This window comes from Pleurodeles waltl, chromosome 3_1 (genome assembly GCF_031143425.1).
Source record: "Pleurodeles waltl isolate 20211129_DDA chromosome 3_1, aPleWal1.hap1.20221129, whole genome shotgun sequence".
Taxonomy (NCBI): Eukaryota; Metazoa; Chordata; class Amphibia; order Caudata; family Salamandridae; genus Pleurodeles; species Pleurodeles waltl.
In genome coordinates, this window is record NC_090440.1 from 1,677,206,616 (window position 1) to 1,677,232,756 (window position 26,141).

A 26,141-nucleotide genomic window follows, 5' to 3' on the forward strand; every position below is an offset into this window, starting at 1 on the left:
AATTTTACTCAGATAAGTATCATCTATTTTTCTGTGGAGTCGTTTTGTGGTGTCTTTCACTGTGTTACTGTAATTTAAGTGCTGCACAAATACTTTACACATTGCCACTTAAGTTATTCCTGACTGCTCTTTCCCGAGCTAAGGGGTGAGCACAGGTTAGTTTAAGGAGTGTAACTGATTTTAAAGAAACATAATGCTGAAGGACACAACATTTAAATATCTTTGTTACCATCCTAATTGAAGTCCTTTTATGTATCTATTAATACACCACAGTCAGTGCTACATTTGAGTTATTGTAATAGTACCTCTACAGGCATTCCTGTATGTGGTATATATCCCTTTACTAGAACCCAAAAATACAGGAAAATTTCACACCATATACTTATTATGAATTCCATTATTTGTCCGTATTCGGATTATAAATACAATTATTTGATGAATGTGTTGATGTTGCTTTTTAAAATATAAACACAGTTATTTTGGTGAAAGTACATAGATGTGTGGTAGATGAGCCCTCCTGAAAAGGCTCAGCCAACACATGTTTCTTCCTTAAGAGGACTTCCTCAAGACTGATCCTTTTGAGATATTCTCCAAGATAAAATCAATGTATGTTTAGAGACAATAGGATCACACTTTTCTTCGGTGAATGGGATAGGTCTTATATTGTGTTTCCCACGATTTTTTTAGTTCAACACGATATATTTTTACTTCTTTGGACATTTATAAATAAAGTATGTATCTTAATGTTTTGTATATATATATATATATATTAGTTTTCTTATGTATTATTGTGATCAGCCTTGAGGAAGTCCTTCTGCTTGTGTGCGTGTTGTATGAGAAGATTAGGCCTATTGGCTCGGGCAGTGTTTGTTTATTTAAAGCAGCTTTCACATTTCACTGCAGACAATTTTATAATCTCCAAATACCGGCAATGTGCAAAGGAAATGTTCGATAATAACAAATAAATAAAAACTCCCTCGTTATCTGGCATTATACATGATTTGCATTTTCTTTTATTACAGACTCAAAAAGGTAAAGTACACGGGAGTATTGACGTTGGTTTGTCGGTTATGTCAGTTAAAAAGAAAATGCGCAGAATAGACCTTGATACGGAAGAACACATCTACCATCTGAAGGTGACTTAGTTAAATTAAGAGAGTCCCCCATACCCAACCTGTTAAAATGCTTTCCCCAATGAACTCATGCTGCACAACTGTTTGTCTTTCAGGTGAAGTCTCAGGACACTTTTGACGCATGGGTTGCAAAATTGCGCCATCATAGGTTGTACCGACAGAATGAGATCGTAAGATCACCCAGGGATGCCAGCAGCCATGTGTTTCCTTCAGCCTCAACTACAGAATCGTCACCACCTGCTAATGCCGCGGCATTTGATGGAAAGGTAAAGAGAAGTGACCTTCTCCAAGCCTTATTATTAAAAAAAAAAAGAGACATGGCTTAAACTGAACTTGCCAGCAGTGATAGAAACTCAAGAAATTTGCTTTGGGATCCAAAAAATTGGGAGTCACGAAGTGGTAGCAAAAAAGGGTGGAGTCATGGAAGGGGGGGGGGTCATGAATAACGAAGTCTGTCAGTCAACCTAAACATTTATTTGTAAAAATGGCCGCAGAGATACTGGCAACGAGGAGAAATGTGATAGTAAATGTGTATGGGCTTACTCCAGACTCCATTTTAAAATAGTTTCTGGGTTGACGGACCTGCTGCAGAGATCTGTGTGTACCCCAGTATTTCCACTGTATAATAACAGTAAGATAACTGGTGGCTAACGCACTTGCTTGAGAATTCCGCGTGCAGTTCAGTCCCAGATTTAACTCGTCATGAAATAGCATAAAGGGTTAATGTGCCTGCAGAAAGCACAGTGTGAAACACGCAGGCCGCATATTTGTGTTTTTTGTAAGCTCAAAGGAATTCGACTTTTGATGCAGAGACACTTGTATTAATGTGCTATATACACATGGCTATTCATATAATTACTCACATAGAAATAGCGGACTTTCTTACAATGGATGCATATCTATTACATTTTGAGCTTGGGAAGCTCAAAAACGTGCCTCCAACCCGTAACTCAACTTCAGAACTTGTGAAGTGACGAGCAGAAATATTTGTTTCTTCGATGTCATCGACATTAAGCTGTTAAAACTTCAGTAAGCCCTGCCAAGACGACAAGAAAACAAAAAGAGTGCTGATGCCCCCTGAGGTGAGGCATTTATGTTGAGGACAATTGCAGCTGAAAATTAAAGACATTTAGCCCCCTGCAGGTTGCTTCTCTGAACACAGAACAGGTACATACATTGTGTACACCCCTGATTTAGCACATTCCCAGAATAGCAGAACCGCCACAATAATTGTTTGTAGGTCCAGCATTCCAGGTGGATCCCGCCCATTTCCAGCGTTGCTTGTGATAGAAGCATTACAACTGTGTTACGATGTTCTATGCTACATACAGTTGATTGTCCAACAGTATCAATTGACAACCCTTCAAGCATATAAAGTCAGGGCTGTGTTTGGTTTGACTGTGGCCATGACAAGGACTTGCCTAAACAGGAAGTTCTGGAGCCTGTTTATCAAGGCGTTCAGTTAATGATATCCGCTTTCTAAACTCCAATTGTACTTTTAGAAACATGACAAACTTTGAAAATAAATGATATCACAATTAACATTACTTTCTACCACGTCTTTTGTTTTATAAAAGAGACCTTTTCCCGTGTAAATATGTAGTGTAAATTAGCCATATGGTACAATTAATTTGATTTAAAATGTTAACTTTTTCTTTTATTAATTAAATGTGGCAATATGTAGATTTTAAGACTAGAAAATTACATAACCTTATTTGATTGTTTTTTCAAACTAAAGTGACACCACCCGTAGAAATTAACTTTGTTTTCTTTATGTCGATGATTAGAACCTCAGTGTTGAAAATACCTAATTGTGGAAGGTGAACCCATTCACAGTTTTCTGTTATGAAAGCTCTTCATTTAACGTACACCTTTCCCCTTACTGGGATGCCCATACAGGCTAGAAGTGCAGAGGGTATGTTTGCAGAACGTGACAAACCCGAAAAAAACGAATAATGCCTCTTGTATCTTTGAAATCTTTATACTCTCCACTAGTACGCGTGTGCTTCTAAACCGATAACTGTGCAGGGAACCCTGCTATCTGCTGCACCACAGCCCCTCCTGCCATCACCCCAATAAAGCAAACAGATAAAGACATAACCAGTGGTGCCGGAAGGGCGCCATGTGCTCCAGTTCAATCAGGGATCAGCAGTCCCTTGCTTTTTGTTGGGTAACAAAAGATGGCAACATTGGAATGCAAAGGGCCACTCTCATCCCTGGGCCCCAGTGCCACTGCACCTGCTGTACTGTTGATAACATACCTCTGACCACACCTCGATTCCGGCCAGCCTCACTCACCTTTAGGCAAACCATGAAAAGGCATGTGGCCTACCCAACCGGTGTAGATAATTTGGTGCCCCAGTGTGTGCAGTCATCTCCTAAGCCAATCATTCATTATGAATTATGCATTCTGATTTATGAGCATGGAGTATGATTCATTGTGGACAAAGCAATGACTGCACTCGGTCCCTTAAAAATAGTTACCTATAGATAGCAACCGGATTTTACTTTACTGATTATATAAACAAATCTAACATCATATCAATTCCAAACCGGCAATCAATCGTTTATTTACAACACTACAAAGAATCAATGTTAAGACAGATCTTCACTGCTTAACAAAGCTATAAAGAAGCGATCAATAATAGCCACCCCACAAAACTACCCTACAGGGCTGCTTGTCTGAGCTGCCAGATAAATCAATTTCATCAACATAACAAATGCCAATGCAGAACAGCCACAAATCTGATGGCTCAATGAATTAAGAGAATGATAGCACAGCACACAATTGCAAAATGCAAATGTAGCCTTGTGAGAATATCAATGTAACTCAACAGTGCTACGGCATCAAAACTAAATGTTATTTCAAAGTCACATCCCAACAAAATGATGGAGGAGAAAATCAGCAACATGTAAATGAAACTCCAACACTGCAGCTGAATATGGAAAGTATCCAAATTAAACCTCTTCATTACCCTTAAGCCGGTAAAATACTCGTTGTTCGTTCAGTGAATTGTAATCCAACAAAACGGCAGATGCCAGAACAGCGTTTACACACAGGGCAGAAACGTATTTATTTATTGAATGGTTTTATATAGCGCTGCAACATCAAAATGCCTGAGAGCGCTTTTCACTGTAACCATTACAGAACAACTTCTATATTTATATAAATAAATGAAGATTGCCAGATATGGAAATATTTATTAATACTACCACGAAACACAGCTTTGCTCTATTCTAGTAGCTTTTTATGTCAATTTGATAACTTGAAGTAAGACGATTTTGTTAGCCTAAAATGAAAAATCATTTCCAGCATATGTTCGTCATGTCGTAAGATAATTGTTTGTTCTAGAAGAAAACGCAAACGTTAGATCTTGCTTGGCGTGCTGTGAAATGGGTGAAAACATTGGGCCAGATGTACCAAAGGATTTTACCCATTCTGTGTCTATGGGAAAAAGCTTTCGTACATATGGCCCATTGTGTTTTTAAATTAAAATATTGTATTTGGGATGTAAAGGAATAAAGGTTAGATTCATCTATATAATAGTCAGTTCCTAAGGACATTTAGCAAATTATTTTAAAGTGAGTCTGCTGCAGCTGAGCTAATAGTACCAATTCGGTGAAGTTTGTCCCATTTATTTAATCGTGATTTTGCCAGATAATTATGCTATTCCGTTGATCAAGTGGAGGTTTGGGAACTTATTTTTATACTTCATCAGGTATGGCCCATGCGCCTCATTCTTTAGCTCAGTTGGATCCATTTGTTTATTAGTTGTTCAGACTTTGATCCCAAATCCCAGTCTGCTCCCCAGAAGATTGAACTCCTCTTCCCAGGTTTGGAGCAGTATTGTGCATCATCAACCACTCGAGGGCTCTTCCTGCTTTTAACGAATCAGCTCCAAGCACTCCACCGTTATTACATTAAGAGATATTGATATCTCTTTACAACTAATTGACGTGTTTTTCATAATAGAGCTCTTGGTAGAGTAAATGTGGAACTTTTTCAGGAGTCCCAGGCAATGAGGAGTTGGTGGGCGTAGATTCGAATGCTTTCCATAACAGAGGGCTTTCATGAAGGCTGCTAACGAGAACAGTAACCGCTGTAATCTGAGGGCAGTCTTTTGAGGTAACTTGCATTCCTCTTTGGCGCTAAATAGGGTTCTAAGTAGTACTAGTGGGACTAGTTCTGGCAGGTTTGCTCTCTCTCTCTTTCAGTCTAAGATCTGAGCCTTCCCAAATAGATGTAAACCTATTCCCACCCATTTCAGTGCATTGTCTTTGACCCTTCCTGTCATTGGTGTAGAGTTTAAGTACTTATGAGCAGGCTGCCTCTGCAAGCATCAGCGGGAATATACCCCCACCCAGTAATATGGGCACACCCCTCTGTTTAGGGATATTGTTGTCTGTATTCTGGCCTTGCCAATGGAGGTTGTGCTTCACACTACATGCACTGTTGTCCGTAAATTGCAGCTTTGTCTATACCAGTTGAAAGGAGAATCTGCCTGGATTGCAGTGCCCAAGGCCTTGGAGTTTTTGAGTTTGGGTGTCCCTCACACTCAATCGCGTAACCCTCCAACCAGACAAACTAGGTGTCCACGCTGGGTCATGGCAGTGAACATACTCTGCAGGTGCAATCTTTTTCAGTAGTGCCAATTGTCTGGAACACTTGTTTCTTCACAGTTTGATGGTCAGTTGTCCTCCCGCATTTTGGACACTTTTTCTCCTCCTTCGCCATCAGGTGTCTAATAGTGAGTACCCTTGACAACTGAACACCAAATTTGCCGAAAGATCTCGGGGAGTACCACCTACCGTCTCTAAGGACTGGCTTCTCTAATTTGTGGACACTTTCTCAAGATCTGGTGAAGTACATATTTTCGATTCTTCCTGTGGGGTTAGGAATATAATGATACAGTCTCCATATTTTTAGGCTCTGTTAGAGATAAAATACCCAGAGGTATCTTGTTAATGTCGTCCAGGACCCTAATACTCCACATTTCCGCTGTACATAGTCCTAGTGTTGTGTTCTCCCAATCAAAGAAGTAATCAGTCCTAGGAAATGCATGTAGTAGGTGTAGTGTTTACATTAATGCATTATGTATGACGTGGGTTTTTCTTTGCTGTTCTCATTTGACAGATAGGACACATCCTAGACTGGGTAGCCTGCTTCAGATGTGCTGATCTTTTTACTGCAGCCAACTAGAGTATATCGCTGCATTTTCCAGATAGAGAGTTTCATAAGAGACCGAAGGTAATTTTCTTAGAGAGGTAAACTGTCTTCATAGCGTTTAGGGATCCTTTTAACTGAACATTTTCTCAGCATTAAGGGGGACGATTGCCTAGAGGATCATCCATCTCTCGGCTTGGCCTATGAGGTGTACAGTGTTTCTCACATTGGCTTCTACTTTTCTAGTTTGTGTATACCTCCTTAATTGACATCAATAGAGCCAGGCAGCATGTACTCCAAAAATGCGTTTGAGGACCGTAGTATATCACTTTGCACACATTAGTTATGCCTAAACCCCTGTTTGAAGCACATTTAAGTTTTAGCTTGTTGCTGCTGTTTCAATATTAGGGACTGTGATCTCTCTTTTTGAGACTGGCAATAAACTAAAACAAAAAATAAAATAAAGAGGTGTGTGGGAGCACCATTAGAGTTAGATACATTTACCATTAGAAGATATGGACTAACCCTACCATGGTCTAGGACCTTATTTAGTTTGAGCGATCCTACTGCTGTAGGTCTTCTTCAGATCAAATTGGAGAAGCAAGCTCCTGCCTAGGTTGTTTAGTCTGGGATGACTCCGCTTAACGGTTTACCTTTTCTTGAGGCTAGCTCCTGATACAACTTCTGTGACACAGCTGTGTTTGCTTTTTAATTTACTAGGGCTTCATTACCTCATCCACCTTATTTCACAGATGTTAGTTTCTGCGGTTCTGGCCCACAATGCAAATTCAGATACGTATAGTTTATTATTAATTTTCCCATAGTAGAGTTATTTCAACTTCAATAAAGAATATTCAGCTATAAGCTGCAGAAGGACAATTTTATGGCTACATATTATGCTGTCTCTCTAGCCTATAATAAATGTTACGGGCTCACTTTGTTTGTGAAGGGCATTTGGGTTTGAGAGCTCAGCTGACTCCATTAGATGGTTAGCTAATCAGCAGCCAAAATAATTTGTCCTTATGCTAATGAATACATTGTAAGTGGCTTTTCTTATTTGCTCTGGTTTATTGCTATGTTAAAAGTCTGCGATTCTTCCTTTCAACTAAAAACCTTTACAGCGTCCTTAGGTATAGAATTATAAGTCTCCACACGCTCAGTCATTGTGCTTTGGAAGATTTAATACACAAAAGTGTAGTACTGTAGATTTGAGAATTTGACCTTTTGATAGTGTCAATTTCTAAAGAACAAAGAAGTAATTAATCATAGGACATACAAAAAGTGGGTGAAGTCTTTGCTTCCCACATTTAGATCTTGTAAAATGTTCACAGAACAAGTTTTCAGGAGCCGGTGGCAATGACGTGGTATAACTGTGGGAGCTAGCTTTATCACTTTCCAGTGCAAAATTCAATGAACCGTAAAACAAACTCTTTTGGAAATGCTACTAGCAGCAGGCAGAATTTTGAAAGCCATTACATCCCATGTTTGAGTGTAGACAGACTGTTTTGAAATAGCCGCACCTCTCTACCACCCGAACATCATAAATAAGCCATGCTTATCAGTGAGTTGGTCGGCAGATAGAAGTAAGAAATGCTTGTGTTGCAGAATAGCTATCTCCTTTTTCTCTTCTTTTCTTGAGTAGTATCTCTGTGGTTAATTCTAGAGGACATCCGTTTCTGATCTTCATGAGATATTCTGCCTCCCTTATGCAGACTTTCCAAATATGTTAGTGCTCTAATTGCTTTTGTCCCCGACTCTCTAGTTTGGGAAATTGAGAACTTGATAAACTTTTGGTTGATTAATCATGGCCCCATAGTTAGTTTCCTTATGTGTGCCCATCAAACAACTCACAAACAATATCAACATAAAATTGTGGAAAGCCAAATCCCCTTTCCTCTTCTTTTCAAAGCTCCATTTCAGAGGATAGTTTTTACAGAAACATCTTAATCCCTGGGGCATGTCTTAGTGTTTCAAGCCCAGTTCAACTGAACCAACAAATGGATATCCTGATGAACAGATCCTTTCGCTGCAGCCCTGCTAGAATAATGCGCTTTAGTTCTGACACTGAGAGTTTCTTAAAGAATAAAGTTCCATTTCTTAGAGATCGAGGCACCTTATGTTCCAAATCAGGGTCTTTTTTAAATTCATCTAGCTCCTGGGTACTCACAAACACTTGCTCGGTGGCCAAACGTACAGTTTGGGATATGACAAAGGGCTTCATTGATGGTCGGGCTGGGGCGGTGGGATCATTTCCCAAAAGAAGAATAACATAATGCAATAAACACACAAAACTGGCTCCAGGGCATACAGATTATGAGTTATAAGTGCATAGCTCCTTCATTGACCTTTTTTCAAAGGGACTATAAAATGCAGCATTTTGTAAAAAGAAATATGTGAATACTGTTGAACTTCAACCACATGTGGGGATTTTCGGGGTGTCCTCAATAAAAGTTCCTAATTAATTCATGGAAAATAGCACATTTGAAGTACAAATCATGCATCACAGTTCTAGAAATTCCAGTGATCTAAGGAAGATAGGCTTGGTTAATTGTGTCAAAGTGAAGAAGCATTTTAAGAACACGTGTGACAAATAACTCAGGTGGTAAACTAAATTAGTGTTAGATGTAATGGCGTCCATCTGATAGGCACACATTTGAGGTATCTCTATACAGAGCCGGTGGCTTAGATTCTGCAACTGCATATGCCTCTGCAGGCAGATTATACAGTGCAGGTTTATTGTTGTACTTATAGTTATATTCTTTCCCATTCTTTATGCAAACCTATAAGCACCAGGAAGCAAAATAAATCCCAAGTCTGGATACTTACTTGATAGGGCCCTCCTTGAAAGAGCATCTTTCTCTCCCCTCAGCATTTTTCTGTCCACATCTCTGCTCACCAGGCAATGAGGCTACTGTACAATCCCACTGGGAAGTTCTTGCTCGATCCCATACTCCTTCCAGTAGATCAGTAAAGTAGTTTCATTATCTCTTACTATCCTTATGTAGCGCAGATAGCAGAGGGTTTTGGGCGCTCTTGAAAATTAAAATTTGAGATATAAGAAGGGGAAATAAAAGGAATTAAGACACCTTACATAGGGCTGCCACATGGCTAGTATGTTACTGATACAACTGAAATGAACATTGGGAAAGTAGACGCTAGAAGGTTTTCCCTTTGATAATGTAAATATAAAACTTCTCGTACAAGAAGATAAGTCACTTGGAAGTTATTTTAAAGGCTTTTAAGCTACTCTTAAATAATTGCTAAAGCAAACACAATCAATTTTGCAAAGTTAGAGAGCAAAGGATTTTGCACAAGCCATACTCAAGTACCAGTTGCGACCCTCTCACAATCTCATAAAATGAACAAATGGCTAGTGTTTTGTTTTTTAAAAAAAGATAACAAATGTGACCCTGGCAGTTGGCTTAAATGTGACATTTCCATGTTTGCATCACACAACTGTGTGACATTTCCAGGTCTTGGATGTGACAGTTTATCATAAGCATAGTCACCAACCTAAGCAGAGACATTTTTTTTCCAGCAACCGCAGGAATTTCTTCCAGGTGGTACAATCAGTGAAATATAGTAGAGTAATTGCCCTAAAAGCACTGGAAATCCCCAGCAGCACAAATCACCCACATTGTTTTCTTTGACTAGATCACAATTAATATTTTCGCAATAATTCCCTGAAGGTTACTCAGCACCATCACCAGCTTAATTAAACTGTGTGCATGTTACCACCTATCCCGTAAACCCCAGAAAACGCCAAGGCCCTGCATGCTTTGATGCCACTGGCAGCATCATCGGAGTTCGGAGGAACTCTATTTTGGAACTGCAAACAATTATTTCTGTGTATTCATATTTTGGGAAAACTACTAATATGAAAATAAAAATATACCTAATGGATGCATTGAAGAAGGATCATGTGCCCCTTATGTGTACAATAAAATCATTCATTACACCTTTAGTTAGACCTTACATTCTTCTGTGTGAGTCTTGCCATTCTTTAACTGTTGCATTATGGAACTTGTAGTTGTGCATCTGCAACAGAAATAGCAAACATACAAGCACCAGACAAAAACAGGACTCACATCTGTCATGAGACAGCTAGAGGTTGCTGCATTACAATACAAAGATTATAATTTAGGTACATACATGTTCAGTTCGCTGAAGCGTGATCTGTGAAGCAGAACCAAATTCGTTTTTTACTTAATTTACTGGTGGAAAAAAGTGTAAAGGTTCCAATTAGTTACGCTAAATTGCTCACAGGGCCACATTTGCTACTGCAGTTGATTTCTTTGAGTGCTTGGCTCATATTTCTAGTGCTAAGAAGGTCAGAGCAGGACAATTATTAAATCATTGAGAACTTTGCACCGTGTGACTATGCTCAGCATCTACAAAGCAGCTTAACGTGTGCCAATTTGTGTTAGTTCGGTGATGTGGGGAAAAATAAGTGATCTTCATAGATCACAAATGTTGGAATGATGCCGGAACTCCAAGCTAGTCTGGTTCCCCTGCTCCAAGTCAGCGGTTCTGGTTATTAGGCCACATCTCTCCTTCCCTAGGAAATATAACAACATTATACGGGAGGAGGTGTTTGTGAGCAGATATGGAGGTCGAAATAAGTCTGATGTGAAAGGATTCCCAGACAACTCGTGCCTGAAGTCTTGTGTTTTTAACTGTAAAACGTGTATTTTCGTATTGCTGTGACTGTAAGGTTTTCACTTTATTATTTCTTAGTGATAGCATGTTCTGTTGAGATACGCTTGTTCTACAGTCATTGCTGCTTCTTTTATGAACAGGAACAGTTCTTCCCATCAAACAAGCTGAACTGACTAGAGGAAATTGTGAGAAAGAAAACCATGTGCCTTTGACGCTTAAGTAAAAACGGTACACCGACAGCAATACAAAACATAACTTTAAAATTTTTAAACAAATACAGATTCCTTATAAAGAGGAGACTGGGCATCGTTGCCTTCTTGCCTGCAGACTTCTTCAGTGCCATTTATGAAAGTAAAGCTGCCTTGGACGAAGCACGCCTGGGGCCGGATGAGCACAGGACCTGCTGCGCTGTAGAAATTAAGATGCACAAAGCGCAGCGGCTAGCTTCTAAAGACAGTTTCCTACCTTCTAACTCAAGGTAAGTCACTGTAAGAGTGGCCAGCAGCAGTAAGTTTGCCACAACTTTGGGGCAGATTTACAAGAAAGTGACGCATCGGTCCAGATACACCACTTTTCTTGAATCCCCCACCGCCACCTAATGACATCATTGTTGCACCGTATTTACAATACGCGCACCATGGCAGTCGTTAGCACAATAGCGTCAAAACGTTTTATACTATAATGGCGCTTTGCTGCACTAACGACAAATATTTTGACGTTAGTGCAGCTAAGCCCATGGAGGCCCATAGCCTAATATGAGTGTGTCATTTTTATGCCTGCTCTAAGCAGTTGTTAAAATTGACGGAAAAAATGACGCAGTGAAATGTAAAATTTGCTGCATCATTTTTTTCGGGCCTCTGTACGTTGGAACACCCCTCTTGCATACGTTATGCCTGGCGTAGGCATATTGTGGCGCAAGCCACTTTGTAAATATGGCACAGGAAAATGGCCTGCTTAACGCCACATCAGCGTAAGAAAAATTATGCAAGTGTAGCGCAAGGAGGTGGCCTTGTAGATATGCCCTAACTCCTTTACATATGCTCATCTAGCACTTACCTATTCCACTGCAGCTCGGATGCGTACGTGGCCCCGGGGCAAACAGCAGTGCACGTAGATCTCTGAGCCAAGTGCAGGTTTTTACCAGGAGGGCTGCAAGAAATGGCCTGGCGGGCCCAAGATGCCTGCTGGCCGTACGAAGAGTACCAGCGATCAAGAACCTGCTCAGGACAGACATAGGAACATAAGATGACATATGTCACAAAGATTGCCCTCTGAAAGTTAGGACCAAATCTAGATTTCAGATTGGTCTCATTTAATACGACACAATCTACTTTGTTGAAGCAGCAGGTTAGTGGCAAGTAAGACTACAACTGAGAGACTCTTTCCTCTAACTTCATCTCTCAATCCTTCTCATATTCTCTACCACTAGTCTTTCTCCCAGGTTGCATACAGAAGCGGAATACAGTGCAAAGAATTTGAGACTAGGAGTTCAGGAGCACTAGTTCCTACCACATCACAAACCTGCAGCAACCTCATATTCCTTCTTTACCAGCAGCCCTGCCTACTGCTGTGTGCTGACATCCCTACCAAGTCAAAGTCCCAGTGACTCGGCTCTGCCTTCATGGTATGGAACCCTACTCTGCAGCACAAAAGCCATGCAGCCATGCTCCCCTTGTCCTTCACAGGACAGCCCTCGACCCCACCGTGGCGAGACACAACCACTTGGTTGGAGACTAAAGTCATGAAATCATACTCTTTTCCTTTTGTCGGTGGATGGTCTGTCTCCAGGTACCACCAAAGCATTGTTGTCTCTTCTCATTTCAAGTTGCACATGTGAGGAGAATGGTTTTATAGATGCATATATGGTACATTTTACTTTGATAATCATTTCTTGGTGATATTGACGGCTGCAATACAGCTCCAGTCCTGTACATCTGCTTTTACATAGTGGCCCACGTGTGCTTGTATTCAGCAGACTTCCCCTGGTCCAACTTTATTGGTTCAGCAGGTGGGCCACTAGGCTACACCTGGGCTTGTCACGTCTCATTTCCTGGGCTGATCCTGATTCTTCTCTTCTTGGCTGTGTGGTCATCTTCTTTACTGGACCACAAAGAACTCAGAGGCTTTACGCAAAATGCAAAATTACACATCCTCAAGGATGTAAAGCACATATGCATATTGTAACTATGCCACAATTGCTGCAGTCCACACTTTACAGATTGGCATCTAATTCTTGCCATCTTTGAACACAAAAACTCCAGATGGGACAAATCCTGGTGGCCCTCAGAACTTGTACGTACCCCTACTTCCAGTGACAATGCTAGGAACCTAGGCATCATTCTGGATGACAAGCTAACCACACCGACTCAAGTAAACTCTTTCTCCTCCTCCTGCTTCTTTATCCTCCTCATACTTCATAAAATATTCAAATGGCTACCCCAAAGCTCAAGACGCACCATCAGCCTGGCCCTCATCTCCAGGTGACTGGACTACGGCAACGCTCTCTATGCAGGGATTGCAGCTCGCCTCTATTGAAAACTACAGACCATACAGAATGCCGCAACCAGGCTCGACCTGGATCTCCCTAGACAAACCCACATTATACTCCCTACCTCAGGGAACTCCACTGGATCCCTGTACAAAAAAGGATGCCAGTTCAAGCTCCTGACCCAGGCATAACTGCGGACCCACCTTCTTGAAACACCGCCTGAACTTACATCAGCCTACCAGACACCTTCGCTCCAATTCCCTTTCTCTAACCCTCACACCCTGAGTCCGAAATAGCAGATGCTGAGGTCGCTCATTGCAGTGAAGACATGTAACAAGCTACCCTTTCATCTCTGGACCTCCCCATCTCCAGAGTTTTGAAAGTCCCTGAAGACCTGGCTATTCGGCTAATCAACAGAACCCTACCAGTGCCTGGAAACCCTCCCGAGTGACAAGAAGCGCTCTACAAATCCAATGATTGATTGAATTTGTTACCTCAATACTTTATGCATTTTAATACACTTGCTGTACAGTGTACAGCTGCAGGCATACAGATTTTGATGTCTACTGAACTTCTTGGGAAAATCCAAATTATATCAGTTCCATTTCGACACTTGTTTTTAGTGTCATTTGTTTTTGTTGGAGACTTGTGGTGAGTATTGGTATCAGTTAATTTTTTTAATTTATTGCACAGAATCTGACTTGTTGTTCCCTGTGTGGACGTGTATAGGTTAATGTCCATATGCCATTTGGCACAAGTTACAATACATAGTATACCCAGCCTGTCTGTCTGTATCCATTCTTTACTCACTGATTGTACGTGGTCTCGAGAGTTACCCTTTTTCCAGTTCAGTTCCTCCCATGTATCCTCGAGCCATCCTGGGTCCCCTTTTCGTTCGTGTTCAGTGTATCAGATCGTACGTGGTCTTGAGCTTCACCCTTCCTCGCTCAATAACAGGTCCCAAAGGCAGTACCTCTATGCAAAAGAGGATGGGCTAGAAACGAGAAGGCAGGCAAAGAGGTGATAAGGTGGTAAAGGGAGACTAAGGGAGAGGAAAAGAGAGAGACCGGAACATATCGAACAAAGGAGACAATGGAAGGAGGACAAAGGATGAGAAAGAGAGAGGAAGGGAAGATGGCTAAAGACTCGCACATGATGGGAAGGAATTCGTAAAGAAAGTCAGGAACAATGAAAGGAGATGGGCAGAGAGTACGGAGGGTGAAAGGAAGAAGTGAGCCATTTGACATTACCATTGCTTTGCTCCTGGGATCCGATGCAGGATTATGGGATGCACATGGAGTATTCAGCAACACTCGTTGACAGATGCCTTTGGAAAATTGGTTCACAGAACTGAGCAGGTGCATGACGTGCTGTTACGGTGACTGACCGCCGGCGCGATGGAGCGGTGGGTGAATGCTGAAACGTGCAGGTGAGAGGTGTTTCTACCTATCATGTTTGCTTGTGATAGTGGGATTGCCAGTTCCAGGAAGTTGTTCAGAAAGTACATAAAGACGCGGGTGTGATGTTTTATGCACGAGGGATCATTCTCTTGCACCGACCAGCACCTCTTGGTAGCCGGAGCTCCGAAAGAGGATCCAGTGCATGGTTTCTGTATAGGTAGCTTCTCTTAAAAGGGACAGGCAAAACAGAATGGGAAATATAAAGCATTTCTTTCCTCTGATTTGGATTTTGAGCATGCATCCTCTGAGAATGTAGCTGAACATAATGAACAGTAGCTACCAAATGACAAGGTGATGGCAGCAGTGACTGGTGAACTTCTAGTACTCACCTCTAATCGCGCTTTTGGCAGTGAGCAAGCCCAACTTACTTTTAGGGAGCCTGGACTGGTTGATACTTTCATGAGAATTTTTTTTCTTTTATAAGTTGGAGTCAAGTGCTGCATTTAACAGCACAATTTCCACATAAATTGACGAGCTGTCCAGTGGCTCTGAAAGGACACCTAGAACATTCAAATTATTTTATGAAATACAAGGCAAAACTTTCTTATTGGCACACACACTAAACATTTCATGACTAATAGGAGCAAAACAATTTGCTTAGGAACGGACTAAATAGCTGTAGGTATTGCATGCAACTGAAAGTGAGACTGGTTATGAAATGTCACAGTCTGTAATGTTGCAAATATTTTTTATCATCTTTCTTGCCTCCGGTTTTCCATCTCGAGCACCCTAGTAGACCCTCTGTCATATGTTATGACAAAGGATCCATTTGGAAGGGGTACAGGGAAAACTCTAGAGTTACACGAATTTCACATTTACAGGCCTTCTACAGCATCACCGCTGCAAGTCAATTTATAGACAACTCACAAGGTCAGACAGCATTTGGGTTAAACGTGGCTTACATATTCTCACCACAGATCGCAGTAGTGCTAATATGATAAAAAGCTTTACCAATATGAATGATGAAATGTCTCTGCAACTATTCATGATGTACAAGCCTAGGAAAAGTGCCCTCTGATCAAAAGGAATCACAATCAGGAAAAAAATCTTCTGATCTAATCATCCGTTATGCAATTACTACAGTTGTGTGACAAATGCCCACAGTATGTCAATGATGGTCATCATTAAACAAAGTATAGTAAAACTTTTGTAATGGATGCCCGCATTATGGAAAGGATGTGCCACTCTTACTCCTGGTTTTGCCTGGATTTTGCCAAGAGTGGCCACAATCTGTCAAGGATGGATTCAATTAGGCCTGGATGAACTCCACTTCACAAAAACGCAAGGGCTCATAGACATGTGCCCACCATTCACTCACTGAGACATGTATACAAGTATTCACAACATGTACAGGCATGCAGACTGACGGAAATTCTTCACCTGCCTCCCCACTTTTAGCTTGTCTTCCGATGACTAGTGGTGTAGCAGGTGGTCCTTCTCTGCTCTAGGCATGCGCTCTGGATAAGTAATAAGGGCATGTCAGCAAAGACAGATGCGAGCTGTTAAAATTGACATTGTCTACTTGTCCCACCCAGTTTCCTCCGTCCTCTGCTTGTGACTTGAGATTGACAGGCAGCCACAGCCAATAAGCAGAGAAGGGTGGGGTCTTCTGATGGTCTCTCTCTGCCTGTGCAAGTTCTGTTTTTTCACTGGCCTTCAGACCTATGGCTTACTGACTGTCTGCATGAGTGATTGTCTGAAACCTATGGCCTCCCAATCTACACACTCTGAGTGAAGACAGTATGCATTAAAATACAGGAATAATACTAATTTACAGTTCCTTAACCAGACCTACTGGAAGTTGTTTGATAGCTACAAATAGCTTGCCACTTTACAGCGATGTATAGTTGGTTTATCTGTAGAACAATATAAAGGGAGAGAAACGATACAGAGACTAATATGCTATTAAGATTCATATCAGATAGGTAAAACTGGATCGAATGCTTCCTCCTTTTAAATGAACGGTGTCTGTTACAGAAAAGGATGCTACTGAATAAAAGGTTGCTAAGACACAGAAGAGGGCTTGCAGAGAGGGAATATTAATGTTGCAAATAAACCGTTGCTTACCAAAGGATGTCCACTCATTTATGCATCAATAAATGAGGGGCAGAGTATTTAGAATAATCAGCATTAGTGAAGCAGTCGTTCAGACTGGTCTCCTATCTAGACTTTGACTCAATAACCCGGCACAACATAAGGGCCTGAGAATGGCATATGTCATGGCATGTGTCATTGTCAAGGGTATACTTTTGTTCCTCATCTTGAAGTCATACTTATATGTCATTTTATAAACACACACACACCACACACACATGCCTCCCCCCTATTTCCATTGGAAAAGCATTTTTTGACTTGGCTATGTCTTTGGCACTGGTTCACGAATCTTCATGAAATTTTCTGAAAAAAGTGTCCTGTACAGTCTTGTTGTATATGGAACGTTTTGTGGTGATCCGTCAAACAAGGGCATAGAAAAAGGGGGGTAAAAATAGTGTGTTTCCCATGTTAATTCCCGCAGGGTCTTTAGACACGCTTACAGCCCGAACCACCGAATGGAGTTACTTGGCGGGAAGCTAGATATTGGTGCACAGACCGTGCTTTTTCTGATTTGGTGTAATTCTGTTCAGTAGTTTTAGAGATATTTAAGGAAAAATAAATATAGATGTCTAGGGACACGGATGCTCTGCGGATCCAACAGTCCCTGTGCTGATATCTGATTGGCTGCCAGCACTTAAACCAGTCAAGTCTCAATCAAAAATGCAAAAAAATACGTACGAATACCCTAACCCCCTAACTTTGGTTCTGGGGTCCCCCGGGTAGCCTGCCATGGCAAAAAAAAATGAAAAAAATTAATTTGGTAAAATCTGCAGAGGATCTGTGGATTTTGCAGATTTTTTTTTTTAAATGCTGTCTCTCGCACTTCGTATTAATTTTGCCCTTGGGAGGGCCAGGTCCCAGGGTCGTGACCAATATAATATACTAGAAGGTGGGCACATGAGGCCCACCACCTAGGGCTTTTAGAAACCCCAGGGACCACCACCTCCCCGATGCTACATTTAATAAATATATAGGGGCTGTGAGGACTGCCCTGAGGACCACCACCTCCCCAGGGCTACATAGAAAAAATTGTTAGGGGAGGGCAGCACGAATCCCCTGGGTTCTGCCGACTACTGCATCCCCAGGGCTACAGTGTCCATTAAAAAGGGCCCCCATCCGGACCATATACGGTTCTGGGGACCACCACCTCATCGGGGCCAGGCCTTGCAGAACAAAGTAGGGGTCCTACTCCTGGAGCTATTTATGGCCCTGCGGGACACCACCCCCCAGGACCAGTTCCTGCTATCTCCAGATGTGCCCAGCCTCTGGAGATAGCTGTTTGCTTTTTCTCGGTGGGAGCTGTGATAGCCCCCAGGAAGCAAAAGCAAACACTCCACTGCCAGCAATGAGGAGCTGTCTAAATGCTCCTGCTTGCTGGAAACAGAGTTTTAATCTCTTTCCTTGCCCTCACACATGTGGGCAGGAAAAGAGATGAAAGTATTGCTCCCACATGCAGGGAGCTGCTTTTCCAGCAGCTCCCTGCGTGCAGAAGCAATGCCGCTCGCTCATACAGGAGGTAGGGAGCCTACAGGGACCATGGGAGCCTTGAGGCTTCCCTCCACAGTCCCTGACAACAAGGAAAGGTAACTTTTTAAGTGCAACTGCAGAGAAAACACACTTCGGTGTTTTCTCTGCTGTTGCACCTCAAAAAGTTATCTGAGCAAGACGCTTGAGGAACAATCACATTGCCAACGTTACAGACACACAAGGTCACTGGAGACCTTGTCATGGCATCCTTTAGCTGCTGTAGTGTAGGAGATGCTCTATACATATTACCAACGAGGTAGCACTTACTAATTAGCCAGTAGAAAGTACTCCAGTTGGGTAGACATTCTGCACAAAACAGTGGCCTCTTCTTGGATAAATATGCAGGGCAGGATTCATTCTGGCATGATGCTTATTTCACAGAAATCAAACCTCAAAAGGAAGCACTTACAGATATAAACAAAGCAGGTACACAAGTTAAAATTCCACTTCTGTAAAGTACTAATCATACTAATTTCTTGTGCATTGTCAAGGCAAAGCAAGTGTTTTTCTCTGCATTTTCATCTTGATAAGCTATCTGTAATCCTTGATGTAGGTGTTTGCATCCTTGCTTTTTTCGAGCGCAATATTTGTTGTGTCTGTGACGACTGGGTTTTTTCTTGTCATCTGCTGCTGAGACCAGAGATAGTGTTCTCCCTTTTAAAAACTACAAGTATGAAAAATGGACTAGAAGCCCCACCCTTTAGGCCACACCCAATATACATTAGTGATATGCAACAGCTTATTAAAAAGACCCCTTGAGCTTCTTTCCCTCTGATTTAAGAGATGCTTTCTAGATGCACAGGAACATGATCACATCTCCACCAAACAAAGAAGCACTTCATGAGTGGCATAGGGTTGAGTGGGTATAGGGATAAGCCGAAGGAGCCTGACGGCAAGTCCTGGCCCTGTGGCCAACCCCCGCTGCTCACAGGCTTTGGCCGTGTGTGGCGTGGGGTTGCGTGGTTATAGGGGGTTGGTTACAGGGCCTGGCCGCAAGACAGGCCCCTGCAGCCAATTGTTGCTGCACACGGCCAGAGGTCGTGCACGGCGGTGGTTGCATTAACATAAAGTAATTCAAATTACTTTATGTTAAAAAAACCCTAGTACTTCACTGAAAAAAAAAATGTTACAGGGACATTATGGTTAGTTAATAGAATTGAAAAACATAGAAATTCACTTAAAAAAACCAAGGTTACAGGAACGTTATAGTTCGGTTCTGAATTTACTTGCACAAAACCATAGAAATTCAACAGTTATAGTCAGGGTTATCTCAAGTAACCATAACTCATGCCCGAAGGTAACTATAACTTGTGTCCTCGCCGTGCACTGCTAATTACCCCAGATATTACAGCAATCATGACATCTTTTATAACATGATTAAAAATAGCACTGTAATATTAGCAGTCATATTGTTGAAGAGAAAGCTGTGCATGGTGGGAGCGCGAGTTATAGTTACCTTAGGGCGCAACCTATCCAGGGTAGGCAGACTTGCGTGGGGGTCACCAGTTTGTTTTACCCAAATTCCCTTCGAAACCTCAAACTTTGACTTTAAAACACATTTTCCACACATTTGTGTGATGGAAAGTTATGGAATCTGTGCAGAACAGCAAACTTCCATCCACCCAGCATTTCCCCAAATCTCCTAATAAAAATGGTACGTCACTTATGTGAGTAGGACTAGAGCCCATGACAGGAACTGATCAAACCAAGGACAATGGGAGTCCCCTGGTGAGGGCTCCCATTGACCTTGGTTTGAGCCATTCCTGTAGCAGGCACTAGGCCCAACCACACCAGTGGGGCAGCATTACTATCAACACAAGTGGGGTAATGCAGAGTGGTAGGAATTTTGTGGATTCCTGCAGGTTCTGAAAGTTTCCATCTCAGAAATGGAGGGGCAATGTGTGATTTCAGTCAAAATTTGAGGTTTGTAGAGTATTGTAGGTAAATAAACCTTGTGAGATCCACACAAGGCACACCGCCCCTTGGTGACAACCCGTAGTTGTCTAGTTTTCAAAAATATCTGTGATTTGTAGGTTTACATAGGTGGCGCCACAGCATGGCCCCAAACACCGCACCTACCCCTATTGCTTCTCTCTCAACATAGTGATTTAGTGACTTTTGTGTTGTTGTTTTCTCTTGGGCCATCCACACAGTGGAGTACCGTTCTTATTGGGAGATGTGTGGAAACTCTGGCTGGCAGGAAACCTTGGCTCAATGCAGATTCTCTGTCTTTCCGTCACAGAAATGTGTTGAAAATGTATGTTTCTTACCAAAGTTTGACGTTTGCAAGGGCTTCTGGGTAACATTACCTGTGAGAGCCAAGCAAGTCATGCACCCCTGGACCCCCTGGCTGTCTTAGTTTTAAAAAATGTGCAGGTTTGTCTAGGTGCTGGCTGAGCCAAAATACACAGCTACCCATAATGAGATAAATAAACAAGGAGTTCTTAGTAAGTTCCATCTTACCGCCACAGATATAGATCTGGTACTTTTTAAAAGTTAATCCACCACTTATACTGGTTGGTTTTAACACCTCTAGAAATGTTGGCTTCAAAGCACAAATACTTATCAAAATATTTGAATATTGAAACAAAGACTTCTGAAGGTGATCCATAAAGCCACGTCAAGGTACCAACTGCTTTATGGTCCATTCACATGCCATTCATACACCCCACACAAGACTTTCATACCACCAGCCACTGACATACCATTGCCATCACATGCCACAGGACGGAATCAGTTTGACTACATTTTACCACTGCTTCCTTCTTTCTGAACATTACTGAATGCATGCTAGTGAACCTTTACTAATCGCTCCCATGACAGCCACATGAGGCTCAGGAAGACATGTCTTACATGCATTTTTAGCGCTTTTACTGTGCTTAATCCAACTCCTTCTAGTTTACGGATGCAAGTTGCGGGTGTCTGAGTAAGCCTTCCAAGGCCTCATTTCTCAAACTGAGCGAGCATATCTACACTTAAAACTAAGGCAAACATAATGGGGATACTGATTAAGTTCCCTAAAGTAATAAGCCAAACAAATGTCCCGCAGGACTAGTTCACCAACATTTATACTTTTCTTTAAAAGTGTGAAAACTCAGTCACTAGCTTGTTTCATGCCCAATGTTATTGAAAAACAGTACAGGACAAAGGACCAGATGTATCAAGCTCCCGGTTTGCATTTCTTAAATAGCGAATTTTAAGAAATCGCTATTTTAGAAATGCAAAATGGGATGTATCAAAATAGCGAGTCGGTATTTGCGATTTCTTAAAATTCGCTAACGCAATTTGCGATTAGCAAATACTGAATCGCAAATCATATGCGATTCGGTATCTGAAAATCGCAAATTGCAAAAACGGCAAACCGGAACAGCCTGATGACATCACAACTATGAAGTGAGTCAGCCCAAGCTGTTTCCAGGAGCCACACCCACAGGAGCAGGCAGGGAGACACAGCCCAGCACCAGGGAGCCAGCTTTGTGATCCAGCCATGACCAAATTGCAACATGGCCACTGATGGGAAGGTGAGAGGACAAGGGAGACAGGAAGCGCAAGCTCAAATTCAGTGAGCAGGAATTGGAGGTGCTCACTGAGGAGGTGGTCAGGAACCATGACAAACTCTTTGGGAACAACTCACTACAGGTCCCTGAAAGTGAGAAAAGGAAACTCTTGTTGGAAATCCAGACAAAAATCTGTGCAGTGGGTGTTGCTCAGCACTCTGTGGAGGAAATTCGCAAGAGATGATATGACCTACGTTCCCGTGCCAAAGAAAGGGTAGCCACCAGGCTAAAGGAGGCAAGGAGCACCGGAGGAGGACCACCCACCCAGACACCATCCACACCAATGGAAGACATGGTGGAGTCCACACTTCTTCCTGAAGCTGTCAATGGTGTCACTGACATTGACACCTCAGGGACACCCAGCAAAGGTAAAAGCCAGCAATGATGCGCATCCCCATATCTGCAAGTACAAATGTCCCCTAGAAATAGCTATTAGCTTGATGCAGCGTGATATGTAGTCCATGCCACATCTTACATACAACACAACAATGCCTTAAGGGAGTGATAGGCCACAATCATAAGGTCAATAAACTACATTAAAACAACGTGGTGTTAAGCCACATAGAGAAGCAACACACACAAGTCAAGTGATACAATGACAGGGTAGAAAATTTACTTTTGTGCTAATTATTGTGAGATATAAATAAATGACATGCTGCACATTGTCGTTGCAGATGTCCCGGGCCCTGCTGCAGCAGGAAGTGGAAATGTGGGGGATGTTGAAAAACAGCCACAGTCCGACTCCAACACAAGTGAGTCTGTCAGTATTGCACCAACCAGACGCAGGGCAAGGGTGTTACCTCTCCTAGAGAACTCTGAACTCCCCCCACCAGCCCCAGAGAATAGATCCACAGGAACACAGCAGTCCCTGCCCCAGCATCAGTCAACTCCCCTCAGGAGGCGTCACGATGCAGGCAAACAGTGCACAGAGGAAAGAGAGGGCCCATCAATCTTTGGCGGACTTGAAGCTTCCATGCTGAAAGTGCAGTGCCTGCAATGCAAACACATGAGGTCAGTGCACAGGCGATTGGTGTCATTCAATCAGAACATGGGCACAATGAACAAGCATTTGGGGTAACTGCATGAGGTACAGCAAACAGCAGCCGAAAAAACAAAAATCTTGACAAATGCCATTAGGGACCTCTGCACTGAGATTCAGCAGGAGCGTGTCAGCCACCATAGGCGCCATCACCAACTTATGAGAAGGTTTGATGGGTTCTGCAGATCGGTCAATCAGCTTGCTAGCTCAACTGCCATGATGTCCCAATGTGCTGTGGGGATAAAGATAGAGATGGCACACTGCGATCGGGACGTTGCACAGGGCTTGGTGCAAATAACCAATGTCCTTGATGCAATGCAGACAGCACGCAGTCCTACAAACAGCGAACTGGGTGGTGGAGATAGTGAGGAGTTCTCTAGCCTCCGCAGTCTTATAGCCCCTGTGATGGAACCTAGGTGTTGCAGTACCCAACACAGTACTGCCAGTGAGGCCACTGAGCACGCACGTGGAGTGCGTGGATGTAGGAAATAATGTTAAGGCCTACAGGGGACTACCGTAACATGTAGCTGTACAGTTATACTATGATACTAATAGTGTCACACTGTTATTTGCACTTGTTAGCCTCTGGTTCATGGCTATGTCCTATTGACACATACATTACCTGAAGTCAAGGTAATAAAGTTGCTAACTACAGAAAGACATAAAATTGCAGTGGTGTTGTCATTACTTACATTAGAAATGGTTGTGCGCGATGTTAGCAGGTCTTTACCTACCTCTGCTGCACTGGTCCTGTCTCCTGGGTGATGGGGTGATAATGGTTCACCATCTTCATCTGATTCAGGCTCCATTGGTTCAACAGGTATGCCCCTTCTCGTTGCTATGTTGTGCAACATTGCACATGCGGTCACAATTTTACATGTCGTCTCTGGGCTGTACTGTAGTCCCCCTCCACTCTTATGGATGCACCTGAAGCGGCTCGTCAGGAGACCAAAAGTCCGCTCCACCACACTGTGTGTTTCCCTGTGTGTAGCATTGTACCTCCTCTCTGCAGGTGTTGCAGGGTTCAGGTAGGGAGTCAGTATGTAGGTGCGCAGTCACTGCGTAGGCACTGTCCCCTGGAATGAACAGAGGGTTAAATGAGTACTGTTGGAATCTGCAGTCACTATTACTTCAATGCAACATAGTCATATATTACTTTATCCAGTAGGTATCCTTCGCCAAACTCACAAACAAACTATCTGTCTTGTGTGAATACTGCTGTGGCGAAAAATGTACGAGTCATGTGTGCTACCTGGGTGTCTGGCCACCAGATCGGTGATGATGTTAGAGGCATTGCTTATCACCTGTATGTTCATGGAATGGTGTTTTTTACAGTTGCAATACACATACTCGGTGGCCGATGGTGGACAGATAGCTACATGTGTCCCATCAATGGCACCTATGACATGTGGGAATTGTGCATTCTGATAAAAATTGATTTTTGTTTGCTGTAATTCCTGTGGGTTGTTGGGACACCTTATGTGCTCCTGTATTTTCCTCAGCATGGCTTTTAGAAATGCTTTGAAGAATCGTGAGAGAGCACTCTGTGTGACCCCTCATGCTGCTGATATGACCCCTTGATAGCTCCCTGAGGCTAATAGGTGCAGGGAGCATAATACCGGCACATGGGTGGGTATGCTGTTGGTCCTGTGTGTAGTGCGCTGCAGTAGGGGTTGTAGATATGCTATCAGGTCAAGTATCATGGCTGAGCTTAACCTGTACTTCTCATAGATTTCCTCCTCTGTCTGGTCAAAAAGGGTTATGCGCCCTCTGAAAATGCGCTCCTGTCTCCTCCTCCCTCTCCTCAAACCTGCCAAGATCCTCATCCTCCTCACCATCACATAGAGTGCAGCCATTGTGGAAGAGCGGCTGAGGTATTCTAGGCCTCTTTATGTAGGTTGCACCCGGTTACCACCTGATTTCAATTTGTTGTAAATTGCATGTACAAACGGCCATTCTGCGAATTTTCGCAATTTGTGAATTTTTGATGCATCCCATTGCAACATGGTTTTGCGTGTCGCAATCAGCGTTTCGCAAATAGCGCCATGATTTTGCAGATCGGTATCTGCGATTCGCTAAACTGTGTCGCAGTTTGCACCTCGCAAATAGCGATTCGGTATTTCATGTCGCTATTTGCGATACGCTGATTGCAATATACAAAACCATGTCATATTCGCAAAAATGTGCAATTTTTGCGAATCCGTATTTTCACACTGCAAATGCCTTTCATACATCGCAGGGACCAATTTTGCAGTCGCAAACGGACGATTTTTGCGATTCGCACCGTTTGCGAATGCAAAAAAAGCTTTATACATCTGGCCTAAAATATGTTGTATGATGTTTGTTTTCACCTCTTTAAAATAAGGACAATATACATTTCCTTATATATCCAAATTAGTGCAGACGATGTAGTGCTCAGACAGTGAACAAGCAACCTAGAACAAGACACAGATCACAAGGTTGCATGTTATTAAAATATATATATGTATATGTATATACATATATATATATATATATATATACATATATATATATATATATATATATATGTATACACATATACTTATATATGTCACAAAATATGGTAAATAGAACGCCGGCACTCCAGACAACCCCAGTAGTTCTTTAATAGCTTTTTAGTAACAATGTATCAGCTTCTTACATCGACGGCTACGTGTTTCAACCATTACGGTCTTCTTCCTAGCCCAAGAAATTGACGGGTCCTGCACCCGTAGCTGTGCACTGATTCCGTTTGGTGAGGCCAGGAAGAAAGGCAGGAACTGGTCGTGGTAATATATATATATATATATATATATATATTTGTTCACTGTCTGAGCACTGTTTCATCTTCACTACCACAAGGGCTTACCCGCCATAAAGTGCTATTTTGCTGCTTGTGCAAGCTGGATTTTTTTTCTTCAGAGACAAGCAGATTTGCCCAAGACAAGCGTGTCCAAGAGCGCAAGTGCCCCCCAGGCAGCAGTTTTTTTTAACAGTTATTTGTTAATTTTTCTCCTTTT

At 42.3% G+C, this 26,141-nt stretch overlaps 1 protein-coding gene across 2 annotated transcripts in view; it reads left to right on the forward strand.

Annotated features, from left to right (window-relative positions):
* The window catches only part of OSBPL6 (oxysterol binding protein like 6), a 566,805-nt gene that overhangs the window by 251,297 nt on the left and 289,367 nt on the right, over nt 1-26,141 (forward strand). For both annotated transcript variants that reach the window (XM_069225427.1, XM_069225425.1), the window contains exons 5-6: nt 1,023-1,136; nt 1,229-1,399. In XM_069225427.1, coding sequence (XP_069081528.1) covers nt 1,023-1,136; nt 1,229-1,399 — 285 coding nt within the window. The remainder of the gene's footprint in view (nt 1-1,022; nt 1,137-1,228; nt 1,400-26,141) is intronic.